We start from the raw sequence: 14,428 nt of genomic DNA, 5'->3' as shown, positions 1-14,428 counted from the left end.
TTAAAAGATCAGTGATTGAGTGCCTTGCTCAAGGCTGGTGTTCAACCTCTGCTGTTGTCCCTCATATTTAATATCCATAGTGAACCTGTGGTCTCTGACCTTTCCTGTGTATTTATTAGTTAATTTATGCATTAATGATAGTGTAGCTGTCACAACGGTGTACATATGCCCCTGCAGGCTGTCAATGTAAATATATTCTGTCATGTACAGCAAAAAACATCCGAAAGAAGAAATAAAGTTGATATCACCACTCAACAGACATTGTTTTTCTCCTTTCAGCTCTGTGGAGCTTTTCAGCCTCTGGAAGTTCCTAGTTTTGGTTTGGTCTGTGGTTGATGAATGAGGATCTCAAAGGACTCAGGACTCTGGAGCCACTTCTGTTTAGAAACTGACTGAAATAAGATCCAAGATGTATATCAATCTGCAAGAACTATCTTATCATTCAAGACCATCAAGTCCACACCACAGGTCGAGTGGTGGTTCAGTCACATCATACTGATGTTACTCTTTGGACGTGACAGTAATGCCTGCTGCTGCTTCAAGGTCAGTGAGATGATGGGCCCAGTCTGAACATACTCCTCTGGGTCTTCATTAGCTTCTCTTCACTGAGAAACTTCACCTAGATTTTATTCTGTGTTGCACTGGCTGACCCTCAACACAAACTTAAAACTGTCCATTTTTACATTTTAACACTATTTTACCAAACTTAGTCTGAAACTTCATTTAAATAAAACTAAAAATTGTTTTTTTCTGAATATCTGAAATCACAGACAACCCAAACCTTCCTATCTTTACTCTCGATGTTTCAATACGAAAAGGGTCCTTGAAAAATCAATTCATCAATTTTCTTCCACTCATCTCGTTCTGTGTCATGGTACCATCTTGACATTTTGCAGTACAGCAGATCCTGGAGACCCATTTACAGACCATAATCTCTGAATATATCATGCGGCCCATCAGGTCAGAAAAAAGAAATAATGTGATAAAAGGATCTGTTTTACCCAAATGTGATGAGTTTAATATTTTACTTAGTTTGTTATCTTTTTGATTTAGGTATTTTATTTTGTTTTTACAGTTAAAAAGTAGGTTCAACAGAACAAAAACAGGACAGTAAATCCCCCCAGTGGACTCGTCCACACTGATCACAAGTGAGACCTATGTCAGCTTTGATCTTAGAAAGTCTAACCTTAGACCAATGCAGTTGTGTACAATTTTGAACTGAATAACAGCATGTGTAAGGCAAATGAAAATGAAAAAATCTTCATATTGTGCAAAGTGTCGTCTGTGATTGGTTAATTTAAATCTGTCTCCCATTTATTTTTAGGTATAAAGGCATCAAGTTATGAGTATTTCATATTTTGTGCTGATAGTTCCTTTTCTAATAAGTTTACAATCAAAAATTTTGTCTAATAGACAAGTTGGAGGAAATAAGGGGAAACATTTTAAGTTTGTGAATACAAAATTCCAGAGCTGCAAATATTGATAAAAATCGTTCGATATTCGGACTTAAAATCATTAATGGGGTGATAGTAGCAGCATCATCAAGATCTTTATGTTTATCTGTGACCCATATGCTGAGGTATTTGAATTTTTTAGGTAAATCTGGTACTTTGTATGGCCTCCATGATTTTTAATGACAGCACCAAGTCTTTGGCATGGAATGAACAAGTTGCTGACATTTTGCAACATCAATCTTTTTCCATTCTTCAAGAAGGACCTCTTTTAGAAAGTGGATGCTGGATGGAAAGTGATGCTCAAATTGTCTCTCAGAATTCCCCATAGGTGTTCGATGAGTGTTCAGCCTTAGATGCGCGTCTTAGGATCATTGTCATGTTGGAAAAGTACACCATGACTCAGGGCACAGAGTGATGGTAGCATCTTCTCCTTTCAGTATAGAGCAATAAATCTGGGAATTCATGATGTCATCAATGAAATGCGTTCCCCAACACCAGCAGCACTCGTGCAACCCCACATAAGGACACTGCCACCACGTTTCACTGTAGGCACCATGCATTTTTCTCTGTATTTCAAAACTTTGTGATGCCATACAGTTCTGATGCTATCAGTTCTAAAAATATTTATCTTGGTCTCATCACTCCACTTTAGAGTCCACTAGTCTTCATCTTTGTCAGCATGGGCCCTGGCAAACTCTAGGCAGGCTTTTTTGTGCTGTGCTTTAGGAGAGGCTCTTTCATGGACAGCACCCATGCATGCCATTCCTCTGCAGATAACTGCAGATAACTGATAACTGATTGATAGATAACTGCAGTGAACTTACATGCCGATTTTCTTCAAATCAAATCAGATTTATTTATATAGCTCCAAATCATAACAAAGTTACATCAAGGCACTTTACATATAGAGCAGGTCAAGACCAAACTCTTTATAAAATGATTTAAAGAGACCCAAACAGATCCCCCCGACGAGCAAGTACTTGGCAAGAGTGGCAAGAAAAAACTGACTTTAAGAGGCAGAAACCTCTGGCAGCACCAGGCTCTGCCTTAACTGATTGGGTTGAAGAGAGTGTGAGAGGTAGACACACACACATGGGGGGTGAGGGGAGTTGGGTAGGTAGTAGGGAGAGAATGAGAACAGGAAGAGTGGATATTCAATACAGGTGCAGGCAGGTGTTGAAGGAAATGTGAGCAATACTATGTTGAACACTGAATGCACAGAGCACATATATAGGTTGCAGTAGGAAAGCCTGAGGGAAGAGAAAAACATACAGCCGAAGGGTGTAGGGGTGAAGTGATGGAGCCACACATGACAAGTATGATGTAGGGAGGACAAACAGAGTCGTACATTACGTGTGTGATACACAATGGTGAAAGCAGGGGCACAGATAATACATATGATGTTACAGCAGAAAGTAGGAAAAAGGGAGACAGGGGTCCAAGGGCCAGAACAGAAAAAACAGAGGAACTTAAAAAATATATATATAAAAAAAACTAGCCGATGAGAATGTGCTACGAGTAGAAAAGAGAGACCAAGATGAGTGAAGGGTAAAGTCGAATGGCGGCAGATAAAGAACATGAAACCAGTGGCCAAGAAAAGGGGAATTCTAATGGGGTGGGGACTCTGCTCCGGACCGTAGCCTCTAAAAAGAAAGGGGAGAAGCCCCCAGCTAAGAGATGAGGGCACAAAGGAGAGATACACTTGTGTGCTTTCAGCCTGGGGTCCGAACCACTCAGCTGTTTATTTAAATACCAACTGTAAAACTGCAACCTCTAAAGACTCTGAAGACTCTGAGATCCTTTTTTCCTGAAACTTTGGAAGAGCTAAGCAGCTGATTTGGTAGACTGGAAGACCATGTTGGGCCAGACCTCATCTGGCCCACTGTTTGGCAGTTGGGAGCCACAACACAGGAATATATGATGCTGCATGAAGTTCAGAGAAATGATGCTGTATGGAGTTCATGAAAATATGGGAGCAGCAGGTGTTGCAGGAACAGGGGATGGTGATGAGTCATCACCCGCAGGATGAGGACAGGGAAGAGAGGAGAGGAACTGGGAGAGACAGACTTTGCGAAAACATGGTTAGTAATTGCAGCACACATACAAGAAGCAGGGATTCGGAGAAGCATGATTATTGATATGCTGGTGCATGCGGAGGCGGGTAGGGAGATGTTACGTCCTTCCCCCAGCAGCCTAGGCCTATAGCAGCATAGCTAAAGAGTATATGAATCTGAACTTTTCTAACTATAAGTGCTGTCATACAGAATAGTTTTAAGCCTGGTCTTGAAAATTGCTAAAGAGTCTGCCCCCGGACCGATACTGGAAGTTGGTTCCATAGAAGAAGAGCCTGATAACTGAAAGATCTGCCTCCAGATTTACTCTTGGAGACTCTAGGAATCACAAGTAAACCTCCATCTAGAGAGCAGAGAGCTCTCTGAGATATGATGGAGTTTTGCTTAGGGCCAAGTACAATAATTTCAGCTTTATCTGAATTTAGAAGTAAAAAGTTACAGATCATCCAGATTTTATGTCTTCAAGACATGTCTGCATCTGACTATCCGACTAACCTCATTTGGCTTCATTGACAGCTGAGTATCATCTGCATAACAGTGAAAGTTGATCCTATTTTTCCTGATAATGTTGCCTAAAGGAAGCAGATGTAGAGTGGAGAGGATTGGTCCAAGTACCAAGCCCTGTGGGACTCCATAACTGGCTATAATGCACGAGGAGGGGCTATTGTTAACATGAACAAACTGATGTCTATCTGATGAATAGGATTTGAAACATTTTTAGCGCTGTTCCTTTAATATCATTGGAGACTTTAACCAACACTGTTTCTGTACTGTGACGGGCTCTAAATCCTGAGTGAAACTCTTCGAGCAAGCCGTTCCTATGTAGATGGTCATATAATTGGTTTGTGACTGCTTTGTCAATGATTTTAGAAATGAATGGAAGGTTCGATATGGTTCAATAAATAGCCGAAGCATCTAGATCAAGATTCTGCTTTTTAAGTTGGGGTTTGATAACTGCAGTCTTAAGAGTCTGAGGTACATAACCCAAAGGTAAGGTCAAATTATTCAGATCCAGAATTAAGTGCTCAATTAAGCAGAAAATCTCTTGAAGACAAGTTGGTACTGGGTCTAATAGACAGGTTGATTGTCTAGATCAGGGGTGGGCAATTATTTTTTCCATGGGGCCACATGAGAAACAGAAAATATTGTGGAGGGCCGGACCAAAAGGCTGAACTCAATTCTGCATAAGATTAATTGTATTTCTTTATAAAAAGCAGTAAATAGCATTGTTTTGACAAGCTGGTAAGAGTATATGCTATAGTTAGGCAATGAAAAAGTGAAGTTGCCTTACAAAAAATGTCATTTATTCAATCAAATTTCCCAAAACAATGGTAAACAAAATGTGAACGTTTTTTTACCATTTGTGACTCATATTAATGAACATTTTCAGTCACATTCACTCCAAAACACATTTGAGTTTCATATACTGTTGGAAAGAGGTTCTTAGCATTCTAAAGACATCACAATATTGTTTTTGTACTCCAAACAAGATACATCATATTTAACTGTCACTGAACATCACTGAACTGTGATTTTGAGAAAAAGGCTTCCAAAGAAACCGTCCCAGTTCACTGCTAGTTGGTGCCTTTACATGCCTACATGCCTTTGTAGTCTAACCACCTCATTTGGTGTTTTCTAAGTTCTTTTTTCTTGTTCATTGAGAGAAATCTAGGCTCTGCTGGGCTTCAACGAGTGCATCGAAGTCAGGTTGAATGTCTGAGGTGGAGATGCGAAGCACAGCTGACAGATGCTCGTCAGTGAGAGAGGATCGATACCTGGATTTCGTAAACTTCATCATTGAAAATGTTTGTTCACAGATGTAGGTAGAGCCATCTACCTTTCTTTTTTTAGCAGGAGCAGACATTTTTGAGGGCTAAAGTCGTCTTGTGACCTGCTGGTGACAACGATCCAATCATGTGCACGTTTTGATATACGTATCGCGTCATCATGAACATGAATAAAAACAACTTCAAAATAAAAGAAATGCAGCTTTAGTCCATGCATGAGGTGAAATTAGAAAATGTTTATTTTGTAATTTCCAATTAACCTTAGACAGGCCATATGTGGCCCGGGGGCATACAATGCTGTTTTAGTCCCATGGGTAAAATGGTGTGGTTTGACTTTTACCTCGCAGGGCCGGACAGAACCATCATGCAGGCCGTACAATGCCCAGGTCTGGTCTAGATGATGACACTATAGAAGCTATTATTCAGAGATTCAGAGGTGAGAATGACTCCAGGTGTAAAATAGGCGTTGCAGTTGATTCAGGAGTTTCTGAAATCAGTAGAAGATTACTGTCTAATTCAGGTAAGAGCTGGTGAATTCTTTCTCTGATTGTTCTTGGCCCTAAGTTCTTATCTGTCAATAAGTCCATAAAATCATCACTGCTGAGAGCTAAGGGGATCATTGGTTCAGTTGAGCTATGACTCTCAGCCTGGCTACAGTGCTGAAGAGAAGCCTGGGGTTGTTCTTGTTTTTGTCTATTAGTGCTGAATAATATTTCTGTGACGTCTGCTTTAAAGAATGAAATTGATAATCATACCATAGAGCCAGCCTCCTCTCTTTTATTACTTTCTTTTTGACAGGGGCAGCATCATCAAGATTTGAAAACAGTGTGGCCATAGTTGTCAAGAACTCACAGGCGGGAGGACACAATAAGGCAGAAGCAGTACTCAGGGGTCAGCAGTCTCAAGGTCCTTATTACAGTCCAATTTCAATACACAGGTCAAGGCAAAGGTACAGAATCTTCAGGCAATACTCTGGAACCAGTAAACTAGAAATGGAGGTCATACACAAGGAAACTAATCAATAATCATTGCTAGACCAGTGCTCACAAGGAAGACAAGACAAACTGGCACAGAGGGAAATACACACGAGGGCAGGGAGCCAACAAGACACAGGTGAAGCACGTTAGGGTAATCACTAGAGGCGGGAAAGGGACGAAGGGAGGAAGTAAAGATAGACACAAGGAGAGACGAGACTATCAAAATAAAACAGGAAATGACCAAGACACACAGCATAAATCAATCCCTAACAATATTGCTACTCACAAGGTCATCAACCTTTGTATGGGAGAAATCCTCATTTGAATTTAGATATGGCATTGCTGCAAATAATGACCTCTTCTTTAAATTTCTCTTTCTTCTTCTCTTTAAATTTAGCCACAGCGTTTTCAGATAAACATCTATAGACACATTTATGTAATGAATGTAACAAGGCAATGGTCAGTCAGAAGAGAATTTTGAGGAAAATTTGTCAACTTGTCAATTTCAATGCCATATGCTTGAACAAGGTCAAGGATACGATTGTAGCAGTCAGTGGGTTCATTCACATGCTGGGAAAAGCTGATTGAGTTTAGTAAGGAAAGAAACCCAGAACTAAGGCTGTCATTTTCTACAACTACATGAATATTGAAATCTCCAGTATAATGATTTTATCTGTACTAACTCTGATATAAACTCAGAGGCAATAACGCATCATGCTCCACGCCAATAACCCGGCACAATTTAAAATACACTGTAGCTTAAAACATTATTTAACATATGTCAGGCGATTATTTTAACACGCTAGCTGTACCGGAGAAAAAACAGAATGAAAAACTCACATATGTGAGACTTAATTTTTATGGAGAAATGTATGATCCTACTGAATGGCCGGAGGTGACGATATTTACAACTACCTGATCGAGTTTCCCGGTAAGATCATAATTTACCTTAATAGCAATAAAACATTTAGGCCATACCCACACTACTACATCGTCATTTTAAAAAAGCTTTTTATAACCCAAACGTTTCAAATCTTGTGCTGTGACAGACAAGCACAAGATTCTCCTTCTCACTAGTCGCGTTTCTCATTCTCACTGTTACTTCGCCGGGCAGGTCTGCAGGTACACCCAGCTCCCCCAACTCCCACACTGACGTGATGACGTACACATCTGCAGGGACGTCACACGCAGGCAGAAGCCTTACGATCTCTGAGACGGAGACATGAGACTGATCGAAGGAAGAACTGAAGAAGATTTCACCAATATGAAGTAAGTCCAACACTTCACTCTGATCCCGGTCCAGGTCTTTGTGCCACTTTTAGGGCAATAACAATGTCTACTATCTTATATAATATTTGTAGTAAATTTAAATTTAATCACATCTCATCGGAACAAAATCTCGTTTCCCTACCTGCACGGACCGAGCACCGAACTAGGGGGGGACATAGCCTTTTCCGTTGCTGCCCCCTTCCCTGGAATTCACTCCCCAAATTCTTAAGGGACTTCACACACCTCCCAACTTTCAAAACCCGGCTTAAAGCCCACATTTTTTAAAATTACATTACAAATTAAATTTTGACTTGTGACTTAGGGACCACTGTTTTAACTGCCTCACCTATTTTATCTTTGTTTTATCATTTTTTCTGTATCTATGTTTTTTCTATGTACAGAGCCTTTCGGCACTTGTCAAAGTGCTTTTACATATAAAATGTATTGTTATTAATCATCTCGTTCTTAAAGTTTAAATTTTTTTCTGTGAGAAGAAAACTTGAAGCAAGTCCTGGGGTTCTAAACCCACACTTCAGAGTCTGAAACATATCTGTGTCCCAAACCAGTCCAGAGGTTCTGAACCCAGTTCTGAGGATCTGAAGCCTGGCTTGAGTTTCTGAACATTGACCTGAGAGTCTGAACCCAGACTCGAGGTTCTGAACCAAGACCTGAGAGAGTCAACACTCTTCTTTATCCTGTCTAACACCCAGTACTATGTCCTGAACCTACACCTGAGGTTCTGGAGCCATACCTGAAAGACTGAATCCAGACTTGTGAGGACCTGAGGAGGACAAGTTCCTCTGGTCTATTGTTGCATGCTATCTTAAAGACAGTGGAGCTGAAAACATTACTAGTTATTAAGGGCAGAACAGGAGACCAGGTGCTGGATCACTCTGGTCCTGTCTGGACCTCCTCAGTCCTTCTGTGCTTTATGAAGCTGTGTGTTTCTGACCTCATGTTCTAGACTGGCCTTGTTCCTGCTCCTTTTGACAGTCATAGTTGATGGTGAGCTGCGATTTTTGTCAGACATGTACGGCAGCCTACAGTCTCCAAACTTCCCAGAACCCTACCCCCAAGAGATGGAGCTTCACTGGAACATCAGCGTTCCCAATGGCTTCAAGGTCAAACTCTATTTCAGCTACTTTGACTTGGAGCCATCCTACCTGTGTGAGTACGACTTCATCAAGGTGAGACACTACTAAGTGGGCCAGAGCTGACCAGATGACTCACTTCATTGCTTTGTATGTAAGTTAATGTTAACATGTTACTATTACTCCCTGTTTTGAAACTGGTTGATAGTTGTCAGTAGTCAAAATTTTAAAACATGTTATAAATATTTAATTTCTGTACTAATGAGATCATATGAACTGTTCATACACACCCTGAAAGAAAAACAAAGTATGGGAGTTTGTTTCTGCTAGCAGCATGTTCACAGGCTTGTGTGTGTGTGTGTGTGTGTGTGTGTGTGTGTGTGTGTGTGTGTGTGTGTGTGTGAGAGAGAGAGAGACCTGCTGTTCATTGACATTTCTTAGTAAACTAAACTGTTGAATGTCAGATAAAACTGGAGCCTGGAGTCTCTGACCTGGAATCTCTGACCCAGACACTCTGGTCTGGACTCTCTCTCTGAATTATACTTTCTAATCAATATTTTGTGATATAGAGTCACTGAGCTATTTTTAAATTATTCTTCTTCATTGTTCATTGAAGTGCAGACTCCACCTCTGAGGCCTGTTATTGGTCCTTTGTCTAGGTGGAAGCAGAGGGGGAGGTGCTGGCTCTGTTCTGTGGAAGGGAGGCATCAGACACAGAGGCAGTGCCAGCTCAGCAAGTCATAACCTCCCCAAAAAACTCCCTGAGTGTCCTCTTCTCCTCTGACTTTTCCAACGAGGAGAGATACTTGGGCTTTATTGCTCATTACAGCGCTGTGGGTGAGAATCAGGGAACTGGAAAACAAGGGAAACTGAAACATAGAAGGTCAATTAGAGAACCAGAGAATGATCGATCCAGGGATGTTGAGATGCTAGGGAACCATGCAGAACAACTACCAGTCAAAAGTTTTCCTATTCATTAGAATGAGAATGTGTGTCAAAACTTTTGGCTGGTCATGTAAATATCCAAGGAACCAGTATACCAGGGAACTAGAGATCCAGAGAAAAAGGAAACTAGGAAACTAGTGTACCAGAGAACAAGGGAGCCAGTGAAGAATGTAAATATGGATTATTGAACTAGAAGACAAGAGAAGGAACAGAGTAACAATCAAACCAGAGGACCAGATATCTAGAGAACCCAAGAAGCAGAGAATAAGACAGTCAGGAAGATATCAGGGCAAGAGGTTAGAGAACCTGGAAATTGGAGAACCATAGAACCAAGACACTGGAGAACAACAGAACCAGGGATCCGGAGACCCAGAGAAACAGACCATTGAAGAATAACAGATATAGAGAATGAAATATTTGGGGTTAACTACAGACAAAGGGACCTACAGAACCATTGAATGACAGAACTAGAGAACCAGGAAGCCTGGGTACAAGGAAACTAGGGATAAGGTATCAGGGAACTACAAAAGTGACTTGGAGAACCAGACAGCCAGAGAACCTGTGTATCCAGGCCCTGAGTGTTATTGGCCCATTTATTGTGAGGTCAAGTCACAGCTCAATAACTTTTATTGTCTCTTCACCCTTCTCATTGTTCCAGATGTAGATGAGTGCAGCAATCGCATGGATGAAGATCTGCTCTGTGATCATTTCTGTCACAACTACATCGGAGGATACTACTGCTCCTGTCGCTATGGTTACCTGCTGCACAGTGATAACCGCACCTGCAGAGGTTAGTCTACGGACCACCTCAAGTCACACAGCAGAAATATGACCTTCTGATGTTACCTTTTCTAACACCAACAACATGTAAAGAATTCAACACCTGCTTTGCCAATGATGTGGCACCAGCAACCTCAGATGATGACAGCGTTTCTGAGGCTGCTGATCTCCTGGTTTTGCATTCACAGCAGTTCATAGATTGAAGCAACAACACAACCAGAGATTGGGTAGGCTGGTGGAAGCTGACACAGTGTACGCTTTAGATTTTGTTTCAGTAAAACCCACAAAACTGAAGCTGCAGTAGACTCACTCACTCAAAGAACTAGAGCCTGTGTGTACATTTGCATACACCAGAAAATATTCAGATTTATAAAACCCTCCGTATGCACACTTAAAGCAAACTTTCCTATAAATCACAGTCTGACTACAATTGTGCGCAGCTGTGTCAGCTTGATGTCATGCCCTGTACACGCCCATTTTTAATCATAAATGGTCAATGCAAAGCATCTCATGAATGCGGCCTACATATAAAATTAGACTCAGTCTTGTTGGAAGCGATGGCGGATGCAGGAAGTCTGGCACCGTGTTCGTATCCCGCTTGTCTTGAAGGGGGCTCTGCCTCCGGGTCATAATTCCTCTGTGTCACATTGTGTAACACGTAACACGTGCTTATAATGCGGCACACTTTGACAGGATGGGAAAGAACCCTGCCCTCCGACACATCCAATGCGCGGATGTCGCGGATGGCCGCTCCACCACGGAGCGTGCATGGGCGTGCACGGGCTTGGAGCTCATTGAAGAGGCGCTCTGCACATTGAAAATGGGGTGAGGACCTGCGTCTTCACCGGGATGGTGTGGTTCCGGTGGGTTGCCCTCTCTAATGCTGGACCCATTTCAACACATAGATCCAAAAGCAGCTCTAGGGAATGTAAATAAGACAGTCATTATCGTGGGCCAAGTCGTTATGGTCCCTGAAGACCTTCTCCCTCCTAATTCTGCCACTGGCATAGTCCTCCAGCAGTGCCATAGTGCCATGGTGCAGCATTACGCACAGGGCTAACCACTGTATTTGTAGGTTTAAACAGTTCGTGTTATTCCCCAACATGAAAAAATTCTTTAGACTGAAGTGTGTGAACATGACTATTTCTTTATGCCTGGTTTGTTATGAAAAGCATCGAGTAGAGCTAACGAACTGAGAACAGCAAAGTATCAAGTTTAACGATTGTTAATAGCTTTTTCCACACTTAGCATTTCATTGTTCACAGTATCACAGGAAAATATTATATTATTTACATGTCAGGCAGATGCTGCGCTCTCCTCTCCTCCTCCTGCTCCTGCGGAGTGGACAATATGACGGAGAGACGGTGGTGATTGAATACAGTGAAGGGATTTTGATTTAGATTTTTCAGTTAGATTCTGAGATGTTTCCGAATAACTACTCAGTCCAATGCAAAATAAGGCAGTTGAATTAAATCATTCTGATGACATGGCTCCAACGTATGATACGGGTTGAAATTAAATGTGTGAAGGGTAATCATAAAAACACAATCGTTCTTCCCACTCTTCATTTCTTCAATCTGACTTCAGTTCACCATCGCACTGTCTGGGTTGCCAATTTCCCTTTATCTCCAAAATGTGCGTACACATGGGTTGGTGTTTCCGTAGGGTGTGCACATTTTCCCGCCAAATCTGTTTTTATAGCTCACAACCTTTGCGTGGAAAGTGTCTTGCGCAAGTTTTTGTGCATATGCAAAGTTTATAAATCAGGCCCCTGGTCTGGATATGGCTTCTGATGAGGCATCAGATTGCAGGGCCAGGGTCAATCAATGGATCCAATCTGCCTTGCCTGTAACAGTTTAGGCTGGTGGCGTGGGGGATGTTTCTTGACTGACTCTCAACCTGAAATTATTCAGTTTGTCACAGATTATGTGTTTTCACTTGACCTAAATGCAGAAACAGACAGAATTTTGTGTGAAGTGAACAGAACTTAGAACTTGTGCTGTGTTGAGGGTTGAGTCAGTAAGAATCCAGAGGGTGTTCATGGCAGATGAGACAAGATGCAGGGTACAGTGGAGGCAGGGTCTGAATTGTGGCCGAAATGCAACAGTCTAGAGTTTATATTTGACAATATTAATCACTTCATGTCCACAGTTAATTTGTAATAGCTACAGCCTTTTCTGGAGGATAGTGCACCATGTCAGAAATAAAGTCTCTCAGCTGGGCTAATCAATATGAAATATGATCCAGTGGACCCTTCAGGATATGGTTGACAGGAGATGCGCATCATGAATGTGGCGCAGAGTCTTTAACATATGGACATAACGCCAGTGTTGGCGAGGGGCTCCTCATGGAGTGATTAGGGTACATGTTAGCATGATGTCAAAGTATATTTCATTTGACTTTTGCAGCCTGTTACTTAACTGATCGAGCTTTTCTGGTATAATGAGCTTAAACATGTTAACAAGTGAACTGTGTCTCACAGCAGATTTGAATTCCGGCAGCCTGATCCAGATCTGCATGTTTTTGTGTTGAGGGCACACACACACACAACACTGCCTCAGAGACACATTCACACAGATGCATTGTTGAACTCTGATGCTGGAAAGTTGATCAGGAAGATCCTGTTAAAAATCAGGGTTGCACAATTCAAAACTCACGCATTTATTATTTCATGAAAACCTGTGGACCCTCTTGACATTCATTCATTCATTCATCTTCAACTGCTTATTTGTTTCTGGGTTGCAGGGGTGCTGGAGCCAATCCCAGCTCATGCTGGGCAAGTGTGGGGCACACCCTGGACAGGTCGCCAGTTCATCCAGGCAGCCCCCCTTTTGACATTTAATTTAAGAAAATTGAAAATGGTGCATGTATATTATTAATCCCCAGGATCCGTTTGCCCAGTCTTTTGTCTGAGTAGTTTGGTTTCGCAGTTACCTGGGATGAGTCGAGAAAATTCAGGGTGGGGGGCACACAGTCTGAGCAGTAAAACCACAGCATATATAAAGAATGAGCTGTTAGCTGTTGTTGGAACTGGATATTGCGAAAGTTTGACCTGTGGAAAAGTGATTATATTTGTCCATTTCCAGTTGAAAATGCTGATTAGGGTTAATAAGAAAAATTAAGTTTCCCTAAATTTAAAGAAGGATCGGGGCAGAACAATATGTGTGTAAAATACCCCTAATTCCTGCAATTGTTTAGTACTCCATTAATTTACTATTTACTATTTAAATTAACTTATTATATATTTCATTTGTAATTGGGTTTTGTTTTTTTTTTTTGTTTTTTTGGAAGTATACACCTCAGCTCTTTCTGTTGTCTTTTTCTCAGACATGTTTTTTTCTGACTATTAATTTATTAATCTTGATAAATCATACTCTTTCCATTGTATTTAGGTCCAGTTCTTTTAATACAGTACATTTTAAACTGCTTCAGGGGCCTCCACAGACTCATGTGTTCTCAGTTGGGACCCTGCTGAAATTTAGAAGCCCCTGACCACTGTGCAGCTGTCACATTGTATTATGTATTATGTATTATTATTATGTTATTACCCAGAATCCACAATTGTTCAGTCTGTTAGGAAACCAGGAACTCAGAACTGAATAAAATATAGCACAGAATTTGACTTGATGCCCAACCTTGATTTTCTCCTGGATCAGATGCCAAAATGTCTCCTGCTCTTGGCACATTATTTGTGCTGGTTTACAATTAAACGTCAAATCAACATTTTAGGTCGGATTGTGCAGGAGAGTTGTGGATGTTAATTTCTACCCTTTACACTGTGGTTTGTATGTGTTTCAGTGGGTGCAGTGGCAATGTGTTTAGGGAACGCTCTGGTGTCCTAAGCAGCATTGATTTCCTGCTCCATATCAAAGAGCTCCAATTGTTTATATCGGATCGAGCTGGAACCAGGTTCAGGATCCGCCTTCAGTTTGACCCCAGATTTGATGTGGAGGATCATCCTGACATCAACTGCCCCTATGACTATGTCAAGGTCAGAGGAACAAACATACCTGCACACACACACTCTCTATTGTGTGATCATCAGTAATTGCT

At 41.4% G+C, this 14,428-nt stretch overlaps 1 protein-coding gene across 1 annotated transcript; it reads left to right on the top strand.

Moving 5' to 3' along the window:
• Positions 1 to 7,487: 7,487 nt before the first annotated feature.
• On the top strand, positions 7,488 to 10,877 carry LOC115052749 (mannan-binding lectin serine protease 1-like). Its single transcript, XM_029517056.1, has 4 exons — positions 7,488 to 7,559; positions 8,524 to 8,746; positions 9,310 to 9,487; positions 10,254 to 10,877. The coding sequence occupies exons 1-4, from the start codon at positions 7,513 to 7,515 to the stop codon at positions 10,388 to 10,390; spliced, it is 585 nt and encodes a 194-aa protein (XP_029372916.1). The 5' UTR covers positions 7,488 to 7,512; the 3' UTR covers positions 10,391 to 10,877.
• Positions 10,878 to 14,428: the final 3,551 nt, after the last annotated feature.

This window comes from Echeneis naucrates, chromosome 13 (assembly GCF_900963305.1).
Source record: "Echeneis naucrates chromosome 13, fEcheNa1.1, whole genome shotgun sequence".
Taxonomy (NCBI): domain Eukaryota; kingdom Metazoa; phylum Chordata; class Actinopteri; order Carangiformes; family Echeneidae; genus Echeneis; species Echeneis naucrates.
This window is presented reverse-complemented; position numbering and strand designations above follow the sequence as displayed.